The sequence below is a fragment of the Sapajus apella genome, unplaced genomic scaffold (genome assembly GCF_009761245.1).
Source record: "Sapajus apella isolate SASKATOON/1434 unplaced genomic scaffold, GSC_monkey_1.0 scaffold61, whole genome shotgun sequence".
NCBI classification, from domain to species: Eukaryota; Metazoa; Chordata; class Mammalia; order Primates; family Cebidae; genus Sapajus; species Sapajus apella.
In genome coordinates this window covers 6,177,638-6,201,421 of record NW_022437001.1, presented here as the reverse complement: position 1 = coordinate 6,201,421, position 23,784 = coordinate 6,177,638, and the positions used below count along the sequence as shown (strand labels likewise).

At 34.0% G+C, this 23,784-nt stretch overlaps 1 protein-coding gene across 2 annotated transcripts in view; it reads right to left on the bottom strand.

Moving 5' to 3' along the window:
- Nucleotides 1-23,784, bottom strand: part of TTC29 (tetratricopeptide repeat domain 29) — a 237,582-nt gene that overhangs the window by 191,018 nt on the left and 22,780 nt on the right. For both annotated transcript variants that reach the window (XM_032246444.1, XM_032246443.1), the window contains exons 4-5: nt 8,912-9,135; nt 3,158-3,343 (exon numbers count right to left, since the gene is read on the bottom strand). In XM_032246444.1, the coding sequence (XP_032102335.1) occupies nt 3,158-3,343; nt 8,912-9,135 (410 nt within the window). The remainder of the gene's footprint in view (nt 1-3,157; nt 3,344-8,911; nt 9,136-23,784) is intronic.

The window sequence follows — 23,784 nt, the reverse complement described above, 5'->3', positions numbered from 1 at the left end:
AAGGCCCACCAATGATAGACTGGACAAGGAAAATGTGGCACATATACACCATGGAATACTATGCAACCATAAAAAACAATGAGTTCATGTTCTTTGTATGAACATGGATGAACCTGGAAACCATCATTCTCAGCAAACTGACACAACAGAAAATCAAACACCACGTGTTCTCACTCATAGGTGGGTGTTGAACAGTAGGAACACATGGACACAGGAAGGGGAGCATCACACACTGGGGTCTGTTGGGGGGGCTAGGGGAATGGCAGCAGGGGCTGGGGAGGCTGGGGAAGGATAACATGTAGAGAAATGCCAGTTACAGGTGATGGGGGTATGGAGGCAACAAATGAGAAATGCCAGATATAGGTGACAAGGGGATGGAGGCAGCAAACCATATTGCCATGTGTGTACCTATGCAACAATCCTGCATGATCTGCACATGTACCCCAGAACCTAAAGTACAATTAAGAAAAGAAGAAGAATGAGGGAAAAAAAAACATAGCCCTGACTTCCTCAGTGCTATTTTCATATATTATGTATGATTTATTCTGGGGCTTCTTTTGGGGTGTCAGTAATTGACAGATCCATTTGACAGACCAGACAGAATTTGATGGCATAATTGCAAAAAGAAAATAAAAAGTTTTACTTTCAATTTTATATAAGGAAATATAAAATTTTGTACAATTTGAAAAACAAAACGACTTTGAACAACAGGCTAGAAAAATTTGTGCAATTTCAAACTTTTGTACAATTTGAAAAACAAAACTTGCCTTTTTTTTTTTTTTTTTTTTTTACTTTAAATGTATACTATATCCAGCATTTCTCCCCCATCTTATCAAAACTTAACTTTTAACAACAGGCTAGAAATGTTTAACAACTTTGAAATAACTTCTCACTTTATAGTAAGTCACATGTCTTCAGTGTGTATGTTTATAATCACCTAGAGTCTTCAAACTCAGAAATAACTACCCTTAATGTGTTCATGTATGATACATACACAATATAAATATATTTTACATTGTGTTTTATATCTTATTAATGTATCAGGAACATTTTCTGAAATTGACACATATTTGGGGTTTCCTATGTTAATTTGGAATAAAATACAAAGTCCTCATCTTGGCCTACAAGCCCCAGTGTGATCCATCCTAAGCCTCTCTGTCTCACTTAGCTTTTTCTACTCCCCACCTTCCACTCACTGTGTTCCCATCACACTGGCCTTCTTGCTGGTCCTCGGGCATGATCAGCATGCACCTGCCTCAGCGCCTTTGCGTTTATTGCATCCTCCCTCTGGAAGCCCCTTCTTTAGATTTTCACAAGGGCTACTCCCTCATTTCATTGCTGCCTCAGCTTTTAAAAGTTAAGCCCCTTATATAAAGTGGTCACCATTGTGAATCCCCTTACTCTACTTTATTATTTTTTGTAACACTTAACATTGATTTAATATTATATTATGTAGCTATTAATTGTTAAGACCTGGTTTTCCTAGAAGAATGTAAACTCTACAAGGGCAGAGACTTTGTCTTATTCATTTTTCTATCCCCTGACATGAGGTTCTATATCACTGTTTGTTGAATGAACCAACTTTTGCTTTAACCTATATCATGACTGCACAGAACTCTGTTGCATGGATGTTGCTTAATACATTTAGCTAATTCCCTTTTCTGGGATACTATAGATTGCACTGTAGTGGAATACTTAAATATGTTCTCTTAAATACAGCACTTTTCCACTGTTTTATCTAAGTTAATTACATCGAATGCATCAGCTTCCTAGGCATCCCTCCTTCCTCCTCTCCCTCTTCCCACAGTTTGTATCACAGACAGATTGATATCACACTTCTTACCTTGTCCTCCACGTACAGAAGCTTAAGTCCAATCTCTGACTGCTGTTGTGTCCCTATCCTACCTTCCCACTGTGGTTTCCCAGGGTGGGAAGAGGGGAGAGGATCAGGAAAAACAACTAATGGGTACTAGGCTTAATACCTGAGTGATGAAATAATCTATACAACAAACTCCGTGGCACAAGTTGACCTATGCAATGAACCTGCATATGTACTCCTGAACTTAAAAGTTTTAAAAAATCACTTAAGTATTGCAAAAAACACCCCCACACTTCCCACTGGACACTGGTTGGCCCTCTTATCAGTTGCTCTAAGCATGCTTTAATACATACTGTTCCCTCTTCACAGAATAGATTCCTATTTATCTACAAGCCTAAATTCCACCCATCTTCCAAGTCCCTTGCCAGTCCCTCCTGATTGCATTGTGCCTTCCTTGAATCTAGTCTGCATGATCTCTCACTTCTCCGTGTTTTACTCCCTATGTCGGACACACACGATGGCTTCTGACCATGTTCAGGTGCCTCATGAGCTTTAGCTACAGTCACGTTAAGTGCAACTTCCTGAAGCACTTTCAAAGTCCTATGCAGTCCTAGTCACAAAATAATAAATATTTTTTAAATTTAGCGGTTTTACCAAAGTAAAAACTTTTACGCAAAATGAGATTGTGTTTTGGGGAAAGAAATGGCATTATTCCAGATCAAATATTTTCATCTTTCCCTATATTTTCTTTGCATATTATCTATACACTATTCTGCCATAAAGAATTTTCCATTCTTAAATTCGTATTTGTAATTCTTGATCAACAACTATACAAAATTACTTCTGACAATTTTGTGGTTGTTTTAGATTTTGGCATGTCTTAACATTATTAAGTATGAAGTTATTTTTAAATGAGTATTTTCTTCAGGAATTATTTTAAAAATCATGATGAGGTGATATGTGAGTTACATATTTTTTGGTTTTCATTAAAGGGGCATGGGACATTACAAAAATCACAAAGTATACCTTTCTTTTTTTCCATCCTGTGTGTGGAGGGGATTGGGGGAAGATGCTTTCTTTTGGTGAGGATGTTACTGGGTGGGAACTGTAGTCTGAGCACTCAGGCAGAAGCATGAGCAAGGAATTCTGCAAAAAATATTCTGCAAGTCATATTAAAGCTGGGTCCACAAGTCACATGGTTTTGCTTTTTGATGTCAATAATATACATGATTATGCTGAAATCTCAGGTCTTTCTCTCAACCACCACATGCTTTTCAGTTGTGTGATCTCAGGATCCACCAAAGCACACCTAAGGCATCCTGGCAAATGCCCACTCACCATCTTCCTCGTAGAGAAGGCCCATGTGCATATGAGCCTCGGCTTCTTTCTTCCCACTGTCAATTTTGATCAGCTGAGCAATCTTAAAACATCGTTTGTAGAAGTGGTTCCTCACCCACTTGTCTTCAGAATTATTGAAGTAACAGGCCAGAGCATACAAGTTATTATACACATCTTCAAAGGATTCTTCAAAGAGAGAAAAGCATCATGAATGACATTGGAAAGATGTTTCATGGCACATCCTTTAGAATGGCAAACCAATATCATGACATTTACTTCCTATTTTTCCTTAAAGATGTGACTAAGAATTTTTAAAATTGAATCTAAATGCAAAAATTAATTTATTGTAACTATTAACTTCATTACAATAATTAAAGGATGTACAGATGAGTAAAGCAATGAAAGCCTTTCTGAAAACTTAGAACATGCTAGAAATTGACACTATTTGGTTGAAAACAGGAGATTTTCAGGTACAGGCCATAACAACAGCTACTAGCAATGTGCTTAGTGCTTTTGGAAGACAAGAGTACATGGTATCATTGAGTACTTTTCTCATTGGAGGTTTGAAAGTACTTAGAGATTCTAGAGGTGGCAGTGTTTCTCAGCCATGCCAAAAGATAATGTAAATGAAGAAAGCAGAATGGATATGAAAATACCAAGGTATTTCATATCATAAAAAAATGTCACAGGGTTGATAGATACAACAAATGATGATCAGAATGACCCTATCAGCTCCATATACTTTCTACCAATGTTTCTAGCACTACAAATTTCTAGCAATGTTAAGAAAGAGTAGACTTCTATGCTTCTGTTTTCTATGGGTACTTTTTTTTTTTTGCTGGAAATGCATAAAGACTAGTGATTTTTACTCAGATAGTTGTTAAACTCTTTTAGGTTTTTTTTTTTTTTCCTAAAGGATATCTAACCTCTATGTACATAAAAAGTATGTCCATTGATTGTGAATCAGTCTTATAAACCCCACTGTGATAGTAAACCTGAACAAAAAGTGTTAATAAGTCGTGCCTCAGCCCAAATTCATAATCTTTGTGTCTTCTGGATTTATGCTGAAAGTATAGTTGTATTATAAATATGCAGTGGTCTCTGGGTTACCCTTCCAATAATGTTTTAATAACAATAAGTATCTATTAGAATTAACTGATATTAATTGTTCACTAATACCAGGGGAGTCAACCCACATATTCCTGAAGGGATTACAATTATGAAAAATATTGTCCACTAGGACATATGTAAGATTAAAATCAAAACTCAGAAAAAAATGAAACAGGTTGATTACAACTAAGGGTAGTTTTACAGAACTGTAAATAAGTCACCCCAATGTTTCAAAAGAAGTTTCTATAACCAATTCTATTCCTTTACATACATTTTTTAATATATATACTTCTTTAAAAATTCCAACAGAAATTACGATTTGTAACAAAATATATTTAATAACTAGAAAACAAAATAAAAAGTTCTCCCTATCCTGGAAGTTGCTGGGGATTCTGGAGAGCCACTCTGCTTTTTGAGGACCCTCACAATAGGTGACAGCTCAGGCGAAAAGTGGAGCTGGGCACAGTCGCTCATGCCTGTAATCCCAACTCTTTGGGAGACTGAGTTATTTATTTGATGCAAATACTCCCAACTCACAATTACTTCTGGGCTTTGTCTTTTCCATTACGAACTTCCTACATAATATGAATACAACACTAAAGTCTGTTTTGTAATATTTCATATTCTTGGTTATATTTACTGATTAGAGAGTTATTGCTTTTAGAAGCCAGTAAATAAAACATTTTGTATTTTCCACTTTAATAAAAAGGATATATATAATTAAAAATATATGCAATCCTGAAACTTTTTTTATATTTTAGTAATTAAACCTTAATGTAGAAATATTCCCAACATTTCATAAGGTTTTCTATTTTTTAAGGAATGAGTTAGATAAGCTACCAAGATTATATATTTAAAGACTACTTGTCAGCTAAGCTATTTTTCTATGAAAAAAATGGATGGTTTTCCAGAATATGAAATATAAAAGAATATATTCAAGTTTCAAATCTTTGGGCAATCCACATACATGCCCTGTAGCCTTTACAAAGGCTATAAGCAGCTTTCTCTCCTTGCTTGTGGACCACTTCTTTAAATAGTCAGCAGTTATATTCAGAAGATGAAAATTAGTTTTATTGTGGGTTTCCTATGCTCCTTAAAAAGAAGATTCTACAATGAAATAAATTTGGGAAACAATTTTCCGATTTCCTTTTTCAGTAAGCCACACAATATACATCAGCATGTTAAATGTTCTGATTAGTCCTGCAATAAATCAACCTGCTTAACCTCAGTGTTATTTCACGTGGCGTTTCTCAAACTTATTTCACCAGAATATTTTTTTTTTGTTTTGCTTTACATAACATCTGTAAATACCTGTGGAATTTCGCTTTAGTAAAATATAATTTGTGTATCTTAAACAAACATTATTAGAAAAAAAATTGCTGCTCAACCCTTGATAAATTTAAAAGTCAAGTGTAAATAATGTTTGAATTATCTATTGATTTTGTTACCCATTGCCATTATTGCCATCTCTTCACCAGCCCCATGGGGCACAAGACCCTAATCAGATGTTACAGATGGTACAGCAATGATTCATGACAATGGATACATTTTTAAAAATGTATCAGGGACAAAGAAACACTAACAAATGGAAAATAACCCAAAAAGAAATGATTAGCTTACTTTAAACACACCTCTGCTATAAAACAGCAAGTGATATTTTGTAAAGTAATTTAAATAACTCTAGGTTACTGCTCTGTAAGTCTCAAGGGACAGAACTGACCTGAGATGACTATTGTTAGTGCCATAGCTTTGATTAAATGAACTTCACTGTGACCCTAGAGTGATGGTCCTTTCAGTGAGAAGCAATGAGAATGCTCAGTAACATGCTCTCTCAGGAAAATTGTCTCCAATCTCACAACCACCTGGAATGGAACTTTAAGACACTATTAACATATTTCTATATTCTAGGCATACATGCACATTTTAAGATTTAGGATTCATTCAAGTTAATAAGAATGAATGTGCATATCTCATTTTCTGGTACATTCCTTTTTTATTGCATTTTAGGTTTTGGGGTACATGTGAAGAACATGCAAGATTGTTGCATAGGTACACACGTGGCAGTGTGATTTGCTGCCTTCCTCCCCCTCCCCTATACCTGGCATTTCTCCCCATGCCATCCCCCCCAACTCCCCACCCCCAGCTGTCCCTCCCCTATTTCCCTCCAACAGACCCCAGTGTGTAGTGCTCCCCTCCCTGTGTCCATGTGTTCTCATTGTTCAACACCCGCCTATGAGTGAGAACATTCCTAATTCAAACCACAATTTTTCTCTAATAAAGTTCATGTGTTGAATGTGGAAAAAAAGTTATGACAATTTTTTTTGAAAAAAGGCCACACAAATGTTTATATGCTGAAGTTTTTCTAGTAATATTTTTGCAATAATTTTAATTTTCTATATTTCAATCAGACAAAAGCCACTGTATTTTGTGGGAGATAACCCTACAGAAGAGACATTGGCTACCATAGAGTTGGACTTTGGGCTGGGCACAGTCACTCATGCCTGTAACCCCAGCTCTTTGGGAGACCGAGGCAGATGGATCACTTGAGGTCGAAATCAGCCTGGCCAACATGGTGAAACCCTGTCTATACTAAAAATACAAAAATTAGCTGGGTATGGTGGTGCGTGCCTGTAGTCCCAGCTACTCAGGAGGCTGAGGCAGGAGAATTGTTTGAACCTGGGAGGTGGAGGTTGCAGTGAGCTGAGATGGTGCCACTGTACTCCAGCCTGAGTGACAGAGTAAGAATCCGTCTCAAAACAACAACAAAAAAAGCAGTTGGACTTTGTTAACTTTTGAATTGGAGAAATGTTTTTACTTATAAATATAGCAATTTTCCTATAAGAAATATTATAAATTAAAATGTTTTCTACCCTGAAATAGACTGGCATCTTAGGTTCTTTATAAAGTGAAAAAGCTTTACAACAAGCTGGCTCATATCTATGACACTTTATGATGAGTGATGTATTTAGCTTATATTTACACTATCTTCAATGAAAGCCTCAATTTAAAACAGTGAATATGATAAAATTCAATGGAATAAAATGGCTAATAATTAGTTCTACTTTCGGTGTAAATATAACTTTAGAATTTTGGGCTAATACTGGAATGTAGGTTGTTTTGTTTTGAGATGGAGTTTCACTCCTGTCACCCACACTGGAGCACAATGGAACAATCTCAGCTCACTGCAACCTCCACCTCTTGGGTTCAAGCAATTCTCCTGCCTCAGCCTCCTGAGTAGCTAGGGTTACAGGAACCTGCCACCATGCCTGGCTATTTTTTTTGTATTTTTAGTAGAGACAGGGTTTCACCATGTTGGCCTGGCTAGTCTAAAACTCCTGACCTCAGATGATCTGCCCACCTTGGTCTCTTAAAGTGCTGGGATGGTAGGCGTGAGCCACAGTTTCTGACCAGAATGTAGGTTTTTTACAATAGCACTTTTTATTTACAACAGTTAATTTCTTGAGAAATTATTGTAAATCATATTTTAAAGTTCACCAAAATACTTTTTTTCACATCTATCCTGCAGTGAAACCCTTTTCATAATATAAATAACCACGTCCTGTCCTGCCCCCTGCCACACACACACACCCTAGTTCATTTGTTTTGTTGTTCACATTTTTGTGTGTCTCATATTCTTAAGTTAGGTCACAACCTGATGGAAAATACATATCAACTCCAACACATAGAGACCCTTCTAATGTTGTTAACATATCCCCATAGATTTTTTCCATGGTACCACTGGGTAACAAAAAGTTGCTAATACTTTATTTTCTCATAGAAAAGCCTGAAATGACATGTAGACATTGTCATGTTGAGGCCTGAGTTTTTCTTTTTGAATCCTGTGGTATTTTCAAAAAAAAAATGGAAAAAAGAATTATTTAGAACACCAAATTTACATGCCAAAGTCTTTTTTTGGATTTCTTTTTTTCTCTGATTATAGCTGACTAGTTTAAATGATCAGTTCTTAATATGTAACTAAGAAATATTTATGACAATGTCAATATAATTAGTAAAGAGATGAAAATATTTCTTTAATACTTGGAATGTATATTAACTTTCTAGAAAATTTTGAAATGTGAAAAAGAAATTTATTAGAAATGATGTCATGGAAAATATAAAATTAGCAATTTTATTTGCAATTATGAATTGCAGACTTTTCATGTCTTTTTACTATTTACTAAGACAAATTCTCCAATTCAAATTGGTAGGACTTCTTGACCCAAACTTCAAAGTCTACTATCTAAACTTAGGAAAATCAGTGTGATTTTCAAGTTATAGTACTATTTGAAAGTATCTCCTCTGTGAAAGTCAATATTCAGATCATGTACACAGAAAAACTATAGAAAGGTTTAAACCTAATGATAGGAACTATGTTAATTCATGGAAAGTTCTGGAGATGTTATTAGGTGCTATGCGTTGTCTTCCCTGGCTCAGAATGACATCACCAGAATGCCCCTGTGTCTGGGAAGCCCCATGATCCAACATTCCCTATCATTAATTCCATAAATACATTTAATTGACTGGGTTGAAGCGTGCTAAGTTGTCTTAATGTTTCAGATTCATACATGAAACAATCTGGAATCTTCCCCCAGGTGCTCATCGTCCTGGCTCATGCTGTGCTCTGCCCACAGTCCCACCACTTACCTTTCCTCTCGGCGTCCTCAGCCCTGGTCAGGTAGTGGTAGAAGTGATCCAGTTTATCAGGTTGCTCCTCCAGGGGCTTCTGCAGCCAGAAGAGGGACCTGACTCTCGCAGCCTCCCTCATGGCATCCCACTGCTCCATCAGAGCGAAGAGCTCGGTGAAGGACTTATGATAACCGTCTCGCAGCATGTCCACACAGACGTTCTTCTTGTAGGAGTTCCTATAACTAGGAATATGAATCAGAACATTCAAAGCTTTATGTTAATCCTTTCAGTCTGCATGGTGTTTTCATTCTCTAGTAATTAAAGGTTGAATCATGTTGCCTTTTTTCCCTCAGTGAAAGCACTAAAAACTATCGAAAGATCTTTGCCTCAAACACTTATAATTGAACAACTTCTGTTTAATGAAAGATGCCAGAAGCTATCTAAATACGGTAATTTTAATGAAATTACATTATAAACATATCAGTTCCAGAGCTGAGTTCCATTTGATAAGGACAAATAAGACAGTTGACTGATGAATATTCAAAAGCTTGATATATCAGCCTCCTACCAAAAAAAAATCCTCCAAAAAAAAAAAAACTCCAACAAGCTAAGCAAAAATAAAACTTGCCATTTAATATCAAAATAATATTCCCACTATATTAGTAGTTTCACTGTATGTTACAGAAGTTCATCATTCTTTCATTCATGCAGAAAATATTTATTGAAATCTATTACGAAATATATATTTTAAAATTATTTCGGTCAGAATTAAGTTAATGATTAATAATTCTATGCTAACTTCAATAATTAAATGCAAGAAGATAGACTGACAGATGAATATTCCACTTAGTCACAGGACAAATAGGTACTGAGTTTCCTACTAAGTGCCAGGCACTGTTCTATTCCAAATAGTTTCCATGCCCTTGTGATGCTTGCATTCCAGTGGGAGAACGTGACTAACAAGTAAGTAAGCAAATGACAAATAATTTCAAATGATGAAAATTTCTATATAGGAAATAAGCAGAACTGTGAGATAATAGCTGTGTAGTGGCCATGATGCCATTAAAAGAACAATTAGATGCCAAAAGATATAGCTTCATACTAATTATGTTACATTCTTTGAAATAAATAGGACAAATGACATGATGTTATACTACTGGCAACAAAAATTCCATGTGGAGTGAAAACAGCCCAGAACACCAAGATTGAGTTCAGTTTGGCCTCACCTCCCTGGGTCTCCAGTCTTCTCATCTCTAAGCTGTGTTTATTAGTATATGCTACCTACATCAGGGGATTCTTCTAGGAACCAAATGAAATTAGGTATGTGAGAATGCTCTGGGAAATGTGAAATCTCACTGCTGCTTCTCAAGTCCTCATTATGCATTAGATTCACCTACAGAGTTCAAAAAACAAATAACAAAACAAAACAAAATGCCGAGGCTTGCATCTGCCAAGAATTTCTTATCCAGTGGATCAGCTTAGGTACACAACAAATAAATAAGGAGTGGCAAGCAGGAGAGTGGTGAGACAGGAAGTTTAGAAAAAAAGGCAGGGTCCAGATCATGAAGAGATCTCGTGGTACAACAACAGTGAGAAATCTGGACTCCAGGCTAGGAGGGAGGTAGAGTTACTGGAGACCAGAATCAGGTAACTGACATGACGAGACTGCATTTTACAAAAGTCATCTGGAAGAAGTGCCCAGCTGAACTGCAACCTTCCCCTATCTGGTAGCCAGACTATGATAGAACTAGCCTCTAAAGAGAATAAAGAAGCCACATGGACCCTAGATCAAAAGATCAAAAGCCAACATTTAGTATGAGAACAAGATGTATTTGGAATGGGGAAGAGAAAAAGGAATACTGGTTGTTACTCATTCCTGTCCTCCAATTGAGATAGAGGAGGGGAGTATGGAGAAAAGCAGTAAGATGCTGGGGGGCCATGTCCTCTTTCTCTTCCTCACTCCAGTCAAATGGAGGGGCTCCGAGAGCTGAAAAGTCAACATCCTATGAAATGCAGCAGGAGCCAAGAATCAAAAACACACATCCCGCTTCCCATCTAGGGTTCTTGAAGGCAGGGAGGATTACCAACATCCCTCTTCCCACCTCCCCATATGCAAGGGCATGCAAAGGCAGCAAAAGTCCCTGCATAGGATTTCCAGGCAGAGGAGGACCGGGACCAGAACCAGCCCTATAATTGCCCCTAGCTCCTGAATGGTATAGGAGAAGGGACTTAATATTCCAGTGGGCTCCATGTGTGGCCCAAAAGTTACTGGGAAGAGAGGGCTGCTATGTCTGCCACAATGTCATCTGGCCATAGTGAGGAGATATATGCGAATGACTGTTCATGGGCTGCCCACCTGGGACTGAAGGAAGACACAGCTACAACTGATATGAGCAGTACTGGGGAGCTCCTGAAGGGTTCAGGTCAGCGTTATTTCCAGAGCTGATGGAATGAAGACGGATCAGGTGCATCAGAAATGGACACACGTACAGGACCTCATAGTCTACGAATGCATTCAGCTATCAGTAAAAGAAACTTTTCTCACAGTGCTGTGAAAATGGAGGTTTCTAATTTTCTTGCCTAAGAGTAGGCAGCTGAGGGCCTTGGTTCAGTGGCCTGGCAAGTTCAAGGCCATGTCCCTGGGATGATCTTGACCTTTCCCTCCTGCTGGTCCCTTACTGGTTGCCACAAGGCTGCTACAGCTTCAGACATTATGTCCACTTTTAAGACAGGAAGGAAAGGGAAAGTGGGGTAGCAATGGCTGCATCTTTATTTTAGGGAACAAAACCTTCCTGAAACCACCAGCAGACTTCCACTTTTCTACTGGCCAGAACTGTGTCACTGCCCCACTCCTTACCTTGCTGCAAGGAATCTGGAAAAACACATACCCTGCCTGCTCTGGGGCATGCTGCTGCCCCAAGCAAAACTAGATTTATGTTCGCAAAGACAGAAGAAGGAATGGATACTGGCTGGATAAATGCAGTGACAATCATCAAGTCCTACAAGTCAGGGGTGTCCAATCTTTTGGCTTCTCTGGGCCACATTGGAAGGAGAATTGCCTTGGGCCACACATAAATACACTCATACAAATGACAGCTCATGAGCTAAAAAAAAAAAAAAAATCACAAAAAAACCTCACAACCTTCTTAAGAAAGTTTATGAATTTGTGGTGGGCTGCATTCAAAGCCATCCTGGGCCGCATGTGGCCCACGGGCCCTGGGTTGGACAAGCTTGTTCCAGGACAGGATCTGAAAATAAATGCTGTTACCCCAGGAGGGTTACCAGATGAAATGTAGGAATCCCAGGTTTGATTCAATTTGAACATCAGATAAACAATGAATGATCTTTTAATTAGAAGTATGCCCCAAATATTGAATAGAGCATACTTATAGTAAAAAAAAAAAAAGTTTCTTGATTTTGAAAGACTGAACTGCATACTCTGTATTTCCATTTGCTAAATCTAGTAACTCTACTCACCTGAATCCCTCACTAGTGCGATGCTGTTTCTATATAGGAAAATACAGGGAGGGGAAGAAGTTTCAGAATCTTGAACAACCTGAGAAACTGCCAAATTGGACTGACTTTACCTGAGAGTGACAAGATTGGATTTTTACACTAGGGAGGATCAAGGCTCAGGGCCAGGAATTAAAATTAAGTTATAAAAAAATAAAGACTTTCAATTTAGCATTCTCAAGTCTGTGACTGAGAAATCACATCTGATCCAAGAGAAGGGATGGGAGGAGGGTAAAACTGGGAGCAGGAAGAACGGATGGGAGACTGGTGGTCACAGAAAGGAGAGGTGCTGGGGGTGGAACCACGGTAAAGGTGGAAGGATGGAGGGAAGTAGGTGAATTCAAAACATATTTAGGAGACAAAAATATGGATTACTTGGTAATTCAAAGGATATCGGGGGTGAAGGAAAGGGAAGAGCAAGGATGTCAACCAGGCTTTGGGACTGCGTAACGGGTAACTGGTAATTTGCTAAAGAGTCCCCTCTTTGGCAAAATACACTAACACTAGTGATAGATGATGGGCTTTAAAAAATCACAAAAAAACCTCATAACCTTTTTAAGAAAGTTTATGAATTTGTGTGGGGAACCTGAAAGGATGGACAGGTTTGAAGAAAGATAATGAGTTACGGTTTGGGTAACTGGAGTTTCAGGAGCCTGAAGGGACCTCCAAGTGTTACCGCAGAAGGCAGTTTGGGGAGTGGCATAGGAGGCCTGAGGGGACAAGGGGTTGGAATCTTGCCTGACACAAGCAGTGCCACTAAGCTCCCACCAGATCTTCCTAGGAGAGAAGAAAACATTTGGGGGCAAAAATGAAGAAAATTATAAATAGATAAAAATTAAAATATTGACTGTAAGTGATACAAATAAATGCTAGATAGGGCAGTTGGACAGCCATCTCAGTTCTAATCCCAACAGGGTCAGAAAATTCAGAAAAATCACTCTCTGGGCCTTCTTTCCCTCACCTGGAAGATGAAGGTGCTTTTGCGGGGTTTGGCCCAGCCAGCATCTAGCTCCACGTCCACAGGGGGGCGCACTCCAAAAGTATTTCGCAAATAACCAGTCCCACGTTGTGTGTAGTCTTGGTGGCACGGAAATTCAAGGACTCCCTAGCCAAGGAGTGAGTTATTGACCCAAATTAGGCCAACTGGTCTCTCTCCCAAAATTTTGAAACCTGAGACAAGCAACACAAAAGTGTAGGAGGTTGCTGGCGCTCAATTAATCCAGAAGAATCTTGACAAGATACCCTAGCAGTTCTTGCTACCTATCTATGTCCATTCGAGGGGGCCAGTCTGGTGCTTTCCTTCTGATCTGGGTTCTCCTCTAAATTCCACTCTGTCCTTTCAATGAAATTATTTCCAGTTGATTTAGTCAGAATTGGTTTCTGCTGTCTGTGACCAAAGAACGCTAAGTGATTCAGAGGGTGTTGGATGATCATTATTTCCACTACCTCTTTCAGCCTCAAACATCTATGATATATAACTAACATCAATTTTTAAAATTTCTAGTACATTTTTTAAAAAGATCATTCTTTACATGAGATGTTACAAATAGAAATGTATTTAAATATGCATATAGAATTATGCTGGTATCGTCCCTATTTTACACACACATGTGCACGTAAGAAAGAACAATTATACTGGTTTAATAAATAGGTTCCTATCTAAACCTTCATAGCTAATCTGAATTATTTCTTTTAACAGGAAAATCTTCATTTATTAAAATTGGCTGTCTTAAAAAAAAAAAGAAATGTCAATCTCTATCATTAAATTTGAATTTCTCAGATTTTAAATTTCATAGCAGAGAACTATAGCCAAAGTTCACTTGCTGTATGAAAGAATTGTTCTAAACACAAATAGAAATATAAACAAAACGCAGACTTATTATTTTAATCATTATGTCATTTGGCAATAAACTTTTTCATCTTTGATTTCATTTATACATAAAAACACGGGTATTCGTCTAAATTAAAAGATGCTGTTTTTAAGCATTAGAAAAAGAAAAATCTTCTTGAACTGACGCCACAATAGTGGATGAAAATAGAAAACTCTGGTAAAATTTATGGAGAGATTTAATATTATGAAACATGAGGAGCATTCATCTGACAGCAAAAAAAAATGTGCCATTCAAGGAAACAAAAGTTGTCACATTCGTGGACATGCTGGGCATCTATAAATCTGTATCCTAAGGAAGATCTTTGCCACTGCAGATACCTGGGGCTGCAATAGGATAAGGGATGCAGCTTGAGAATGCATTTGAGAATGGAATTAAATAGTTATGGTATGTGTTTTATTACCATTTAAGGGTATTATTTATTTAATGTTCATTGTTTTGAATTCACATCAAAATCTCCCTTAAAAATGCAGAAATTAAAAAAAATCTAGAAACTGACAGAAAGCAGAGCTGAACAATACGGCGTAATGTGACAGCAGGTGAATGTGCGGAGATACTGGGAAATGGAGAATTTACTGCCAAACAGCCATGGAGACATTATAGTGTTTTAAAACTCTGCCGTAAACTATTTTGAATAGCTACTACTTATAGAGCATCCACAATGTGTCAGGTACTGTGTAGACATCATTCCTAACTGGCACAATAACTGTATAAAGTACTACCTCAATTTTTACAAATTAAAAAACTTGTCTTCAGTGAGGCTGTGAATCGCCCAAAGCCATACAAGTTATTAATAGTAAAGGGCAGAGTTGGAATTCACACCCAGCTCCCTCTGGTTGCAAATTCTGAATTCTTTCCATTTCCCTACATTGCCTGCTATTATATAATATGTTGTTGCTTTTTCTTCTCCTCCTCCTCCTCCACACATTGTTATGCTTATTTGCATTGATTAGGAATTTGATGTTATTTGACAATTAAGATGCAAAATTTCCATTGGAAAGCCATTCTCCTTATCCATGAAAATCCATGGCTAGGTTGTTGGAGAGAGAGATCAGTATCATTTTGTGACTGCCCCAGAGAATCTTTCTCTTTCACAAGGAGGAAGCAGACAGCCAGCAGCATTCAAGAAGGGCAAATTAAATAGATAAGATTTCCACTCAAGGGGGTAAACTCTAACAGGAAAAGCACAGACAAAGACAAACATTTAAAAGGATAAGCATATACTTCTATAAATATGAAAAAGATGAATCGATGGAAGAAATAGAAATTACAATTTATTTTACTCTCTCTGCACCTAAACTAATACATCTAACAACCAATATAAAACCCCCTAAGTAGGTCTTTATATTAGTTATTAGGTGAATTTTTAAAATCAAAGCATTATCATCTATTCAATTATGACTGATATATTTAACATATTTTTTCATAGGATAAACTGAATTATGGAATCAAAATGAAGCATTATATTCAGTGAAATATTTCAAAAGAAGTCCAATAAAAACAGTACTTTAAAACAGGATCATAAAATTTTCCTTTAATCTGACAAAGATAAAAATCAAAAGATATGTAATATCTAATCAAAAGTCAGGATAATACTTTTATTTCATTAAGTTAATATTTATAAGTCACTAGTGGGTTATCTGTGTGTCAGTTATAACAGTTTTACATTCATATGATAAGGATAAATGTTATTGGAATCACCTACGTGATAACTACATTGACTTAAATTAATACTTAAATAGCTTCAGTTAATATAATTTCCTTGGAATAAAGTGAATCACTATTCTTACCTATCCTTTTCAGTGTAGGTAGATGTTATGTATACTGTAATTAGAATGAAAAAGAAAGTCATTTCTTAACATACACATACTAACTGATAAAAATTGTATGAATTATTTATGTTTTATAGTTTTTGGTAAAAATGCTATTTTTTTCCCCAAACCTAAAATAATAATATAGCATTTTCCTAGCCATATAAATGCCATATAAAAAACAGAGACAAGTTAAAAAGAAAAAAAAATTGACAGTGTTTAAAATGGCTTTTTACTTTAAAGCCATATAGAATTACAATGAAAACTGAAAGCATTTTTCTTAATTTTACACACTTAGGTTGTTCACAATTATTAGTCATAATATTGATTTGTAACGATTAAGAATTGAACTACCAACACTCATATATATATTTTCTGTAAGTAACACTAGGGAGTCAAGATTTTTAGAAATCTTAATTTATTTTTCATGTACTTCAAAATACATCAAGAAAGAAGTTTCAATATAAAAAGGTCTTTTCCAATTTACAGGATTTCAGTGAGTTGACTGGTCTCTGGGGGCATCTACTGGAAATTTAGCAAACTGCAGTTACATCATGTAAATTTGATAACTTTCATTATCCATCTTAATACAGATATTATTTTAATTGATATGCAAATAAGTCAACACTCAAAGAAGATAAATGTAAAGTTATGCATGGTATTCTATCTCATCCATCTGGTAACAGCAAAACATGTAGCTGTCTATGAGATCAGTTAACAAATATGCAACTATTAAAAATGTAAATAGGGCAGGTAGCATATCATAGATTAACAGTTTTCAAAGCATTCATTTCTCATTTTTGGAAAAATTAGAAAAATATTTTATGCTTAAACATTCACATATTTAATGAGAAAGTTTTATTAATCCAAATAAAATACATATATAAGCACTTTTAAATTATAATGAATTCTCTAAAACAAATCATTTTGTATCTCATATATCCATCAATCATAAATAATATGATTACTGCTTATTTTCTATATGATTTAATTACTATATGTTAATATCTCAAAAAAGTAGAATTTATTGTACTTAGATCAAAAGAATCTTTTAATTAGACATTACAACTAGAATTCATCATTAAAATGAACATTATTAATGTCTTCTAAACATTTCCAAACCTCCTTAAAGAATATAGAACATATAATGAACACAACACAATCATTTCACTGTATGTATAGTTTAACATATTTTAATTAAAATGTTTTTATAATATACCAGTTATGACTAATCATATAATGATAATTTTAATATCACAGCCACTATAAGGACTTTGATTTTTTTGAAAGGATTTATAAATCATATTCACTTTAAGGGAAGATTAAAAATATAATTTGGGCTGGACTCGATGGCTCACGTTTGTAATACCAGCACTCTGGGAAGCCCAAGCGGGCAGATCACCTGAGATTGGGAGTTTGAGATCAGCCTGACCGACATGGAAAAACCCCATGTCTACTGAAATACAAAATTACCTGGGCGTGGTGGCGCATGCCTGTAAGCCCAGCTACTCGGGAGGCTGTGGCAGGAGAATTGCTTGAACCCAGGAGGCAGAGGTTGAGGTGAGCTGAGATCACATTATTGCACTCCAGCCTGGGCAATGAGAGCAAAACTCCATCTCAAAAAAAAAAAAAATATATATATATATATATATATGTATGTATATATATATAATTTGAAGGTATAAATAGTGTGATATGTTTAATATTATACCATTGAATATTTTACATATTGCTGTAAAATTTATACAATTTATATAAAATTATATATTATGTATATAAAATAGTTATATGTTATTATGTAAATTATATGTATAATTTATATAAAGTTTATATATATTATAGAAAATTCTCCTTGTAAAGATTCAGATAACTAACATTTTAGCTTCATTCCAAAGAAATAGTCTAATGCAATATATTAATTTAGACTTTTTCTTGAAATTTGTTAGAATTGGTATTCAAATAAATATGATTTCATCTTTTATTATATGAAAAAAATTAATATATAAATATTATCAAAAAATAAGAATATAAATATTAACATAGCATTCTGCTTCAGTTTTGATTTAGATTCAATTAAGATAGGTGGACTAATTTAACAATTTTAAATATATAAATAAAATCTGCCTTGAAGAACATTTTATGGAATAGAATTTATGTGATTATCTAAACAGTCACAAGTTTACTAATTTGAACTTTAAAGTAACCTGTTGCATCTGCAAGTTTTGCTTTGTATTTTTGGGACTTTTATCTATTAACAATAAAGAAAAGCATAGACTTTCAACATTTTAAAAGTATATATACAAATTTTAAAATGCCATTTTGAAAAAACTAACTTGCTACCTTTATTTTTTTTTAACTAATTAAAAAAAAGAAAACTTTTTACAAAAGTAATAATGAAGGAATAAAGTTTACCCGATGGTACTTTGTAAATAGTACTATTACTAATATAACTCTTTCAACAGATAATAAAAATACCTAAAAATTTGATCAGTAAGGATTCTCTCAATAGCACAATAAGAATTCATTTCAACATGGGTGATTATATTTTAGAAGTTATGGAATATTTGTGTAGAATGGGACAAAAATTATTTCACAGATTCTATTTTGATAGAAATAATGTTTTGCATTAAAGGCGATCTCTTTTTATGAGATCAGCAAATGTTTATAAACCAAACAGTATTTTTATTGGTAATTATTAACACATATCAGAGGAAAGCATGCTTATTTAGCAAATAGTACAGGACTACAATCTTAACAATAACTTTAGATAATTTCCTTAATAACATAAAGACTTTTTTGTGTGTACACCCTGCTCAAAGTGATTTATTCATACGATTCCCATTTAATCAAATATTTGAAGTGCAGCAATTATTACCAACCGGGAATGGATAAACTATTTTTCAGTCAATATAAAGTATTACCAAAATAGTTACCCATGTAGCTGTTGCACAGCACTTGGCATCATTTATTTTCTTTATCAAAAACCCTCAAATATACACATTTTTAAAACTTAAAAAAATACTGTTTGTTTTAGAAACATTTGTTGATCTCACAAAAAGTGATTACCTTTAATGCAAACTTCTTTAGCAGTTTGGTAGAAAAGGACTGGAAGGAAAGCTCCTTATATGAGGTTAATTACATATTCAATTTTGATCGACCATCTTATTACTTGCAAATTCCTTCAAGAAATTCAAACTTTATACAAAATAATTTGTGTAGAAAAATTTAAAGCCAAAGATTACATATGGAAAGATATAAAATGAATGTCATTGTTAAAGGAGAATTTTTTGGGGAAAGTATTTTCAAGCCAGAATTACAACACTTGACTCCAAACACCTTTGGCTAACTGCAGCAACCATATGGATTCTTGTTCTTTTCTTTTAGATTACACTGTACGTCTCTACTATAGACAGTAAAACCTAAGCTGAAAAATAAACCCTGGAAATAATCTTAGTTTCTAAATTAAGTTAGAACAGTACAGAATAAATTCAAATAAGTAAGACAATTCTGGTATATTCTGTGTCCTAATACAACAAGAAAAAACATGAGGAAAAAAGGAGAGAAACAAAAAATGAGCTTCATATCACAGGACTACAAACAGTAGCCTAAATACACATGTAGATATGATCATGCTCACTCATAAAATGATGTTTGTCTAAATCAGTATTCATAATTTTTATTAACAAAACTCTCCATAGAATATAATATTCACTCTGTTTTCTTCTTTTTAAAACCACCCATCTTCACATTGACACTCTGTTTGCTGAAACGTAATTCTATGATACCCTCCACATAGTTTGAAATTTTATTGTTTGGAAAACTTTTTCTCAAATAATATCATTTAAAATTTTCTTTTAGCTCTCTATACAGCATTATAAATAAAAGAACTATCAATTTTCCATTTACATTCAGGGAAATATCAAACTTTTAATAAAAATGAAAAGCTGGAGAATATAAAGACCAAACTTAGTAAAAACAAGTTGCATTATAAAGAAAACTTCAGTTCACTATATTCTTCTTTTACTAAAGTATGTCATACATTTTATCTTTGCAAGAGTTTGACGAGTTTTGCAAGTAAAATTCTGTTTCCTCTACACTTGCTAATAGTCATGAGAATCTGTAGTTTGCACCTTCCCATTAAAAATGTATTGTATTTTTTTGAAATTATTCACCCCGCCTTTTATCCAGATCATGTCTTTGAAAGGAGGAAGTAGATAATAAATGGAATAATTCATGATTCCCCATTAAATATGAAACTTTCTTTTGCAGAGTTTAGAAAATGAAGTTCTACATAATGTACAAAAGTTGGTTAGAACTTTTTTAACCTTTTCAAGAAAAACCCTTTCATATTAAACAACTACATGAGGCGCTTTCTCTGAGAAAGGTAAAACAATTCTTTACACCTATAGCTTTGTCATAGATATTCTAATGCTGCTACCTCTAAACATATATTTCCTTATAATACTTTAAAAGTATTAAAAATAATGGCAAGAAAAATAGTATACATTGAGCTGTAAACATGACAAGTTTTTAAGAGAAATATAACGTTTAAAATACAAAAGGAAAAATCACATAAATTCAAAATGAAAACAAAACATTATTCATGCTCTTTTCAGCGATGTAATGGAAGATAGTGTAAGGGTAAATAACAAAAACTGCATGTATATTTCTCTTCCTATGACATGTCTCCTAGTGAAGTAATGATATTTTGTGAGAGAAAAAAATATATACAGTTATAAAACTTCTCTTTTACAAATCAATCATTGGTACTCCGTTAACTATGCTCTTTTGATCCCCTTTTTGGATAAAATTTTTAAAAAGAAACTAAATGATTCATAGGCTGATTCTAGCTCTATCTCTTTATAAATAAATATTGTGTGGTTGATCTCATTTCTTCTTTGGGTTTTTAAGTTTCTATTATAGAAATAGTTACTCATTTGACTCAACATATTTCAATTTTCCCCATATCAAAGCATAAAATCAGAATATATTTCCCTATCAAACTTGAATGCTTAAAAGATGACTACCAAACTGTAAGTCATGTAAATAAATCTTTCATATTATCTGCTCTTTAATTATTGTTGCAAAGAAAGTATGCACTGCACACATGAAGTGTGAAGCCAGAATTTTTCACAGACTATATGTATACAATAAACCAGACCATAATAAAAACTAAATTAATAAAAACAAAAAGTGAATGGAACGTTTTGATGCTTTGGTCAGAAAACATCTATATATACAGATCTTGTTTTCCTGAATATCAATTTTATTGTAGCTATCTAAACATTTAGAAAATTATTAGTTATAAATAAGAATATAGAGTTAGTAAATTAAAAAGTATATCAACAAGAACATTGTAAGAAAGAAGGAAAGTATTTGCAAGATGATTAAATTAAAAAGCCTTAGATTTAAATTTTTAAAAAAAAATTATAACATAGTAAGCAAAGAACAAGAATTTTTTTCTTTTTTATTCCCACAAAATAATGCAAATTCCAACAAAAAGAAAGCTTGTATAATATTATTAGTATTAAACAAAATAGAATTCAGGCAGAAAAAAATTAAAGGAGCATAATAATATCAGATTTATAAATAGATTAATTTACTAAAAATATAGCAGGTAGGAAACAATGCTATAATAATATAGCTTAAAATACATTAAATTAACAGAATAATGAGATGTCAATTTTAATTTTTTTTTGGAAACTTACAGATAGAGGGAAAAGTATTTGAACAATAATTGCCTAACTTGATTGAAATAACAGCCTCACACTAATATTTAGATGCTGAGAGATTTTTATATATAGAACTATCTACCAAATCAATAGAGAACATATACATATTTTTCAAAAAAAGAAGAAATATTTAGAAAACCTGACCATGTACTGGTCATACCAGGAATTCTGTAAATCGATACACTTACTACACATTCAAGGATATACATCCATGACACATTTACTAAGCACAAGTAAAGATTTATTTCCTAATCCTGGATCCCCTCCAAAAAAAAAAGCAAAAGCAAACACCAAAAACTATTCACCTGCAAATTTAGAAATACACTTCAAGTTTATTCTTTGCTTAAATGTGAAACCACTATGGAAATTTTCATGTATTTAGAATTGAAAGAAAAAAGAAGTTATCAATATATTTTAAAAAGAAGCTATAGATTTAAGATTTTCTAAAAATCAGGAGCAACTAATACTAGTGAAGAAGCTAGCTTTCAACTCAGGATAGTAGAAAAAAATTCTAACAAAACAAATACTATGAAATTCTATGAAATAATACTAAATAAAATATGAGAAGAAAATATTACAGTAAATTAATAAAAGAGACAAAAAAAGTTGATCCACAAAACAAAAGAACTGATTATGTGAAATGACAGATATCTACTACTGTCCAAGTATAACCAACAAAAGCAAAAAAAAGATAGTCACTAAAAATAGTAGCATGAATGGAATAGGCTTCTGATTATATTTATAGTAACAGTTAACTTTTGCTATATGCTTAATGATGTGCCAGGTGCTGTTTTCAATACTTTACATGTAATTAACCTATTTAAATCTGACCACATTTTTTATGAGATAGGTGCTATCATTTTAATCTCTATTTTACAGGTAAGGAAACCATGGCACAAAAAGCTTAATTAACAAAGTGAAGATCACACACTTGTGAGTGATGGAGCTGGTTCCTCAACAGAGACAGTCCAACCCTAGAGCCCATGTTATTAGCCGTCATTATCTTTTCACTACCTTCAAGATATAGAGAATATTTCAAAAAATATGGAAGAGACTTTAACAGTATTAGAAAATACCATGCTAAACTTTATTGCAGTAAACATAAAATTCTACCTAAATAGGCACTTATCTTTTAAAAAATAACAATTAGCTGGAGAAGATTTAGAAGACAAATGACAAGACCTACCTACCCCTTTTCCCCTGATCCCTGTTCCCACGAAAATCAAAAAACTATTCAGTTTTACATGGGAGTTCTACCAAATTTTTAATAATAAGAAATTCCCGTTTCATCCAAAATGTCCTAGAGCATTGAAAAAGACAAAAAATTCTTTAGTCAAAAAAAAAAATTCTTTAGTCAATTTATAAAATACAAGTAACTGTCATAATTTCTTTTGCAGGGGAATGCCCAGAAAGACTGCAGAGAAAGTGATATGTCTAGGTCTTTGCTTTATCTGAAAAAAAATTTATTTTGCCCTCACCTTTAATTGAATAAGATAAAAATTCCTTAGTCAATTTTACAAAACCTTAAAATGTAGCAGGAGAAAATAAAAATCACAGCTCAATATCATTATGATTTAGATGGAAAATTCACACACATATACACACAGAAGTTAATAACAAATTGGAACCATCATGAGAAAGTAGAGTTTATCTCAGAATTGAAAGAATAGTTCAAAATAGGAAATCTAGTAACTTTATAATAATCTTAGTAGGTGCTAGAAAATTATTTTATAAGGTTCAAAATTCATTTATGATTAAGGCAAATAGAAACTTAAAAAAAAAACCCTCTTTATCTTGGTAATGTGTATCTATTAAAAACCTATGGAAAAAGGCTTTCTGTTTGGGATACGTTAGAATCATCTTAACTGAAGTCAGGAATGTGAAGAGATGCCGCCGTCATTGCTATTATTTAACACCATTGAAATGAAACGTTCTAGTTAATGTGG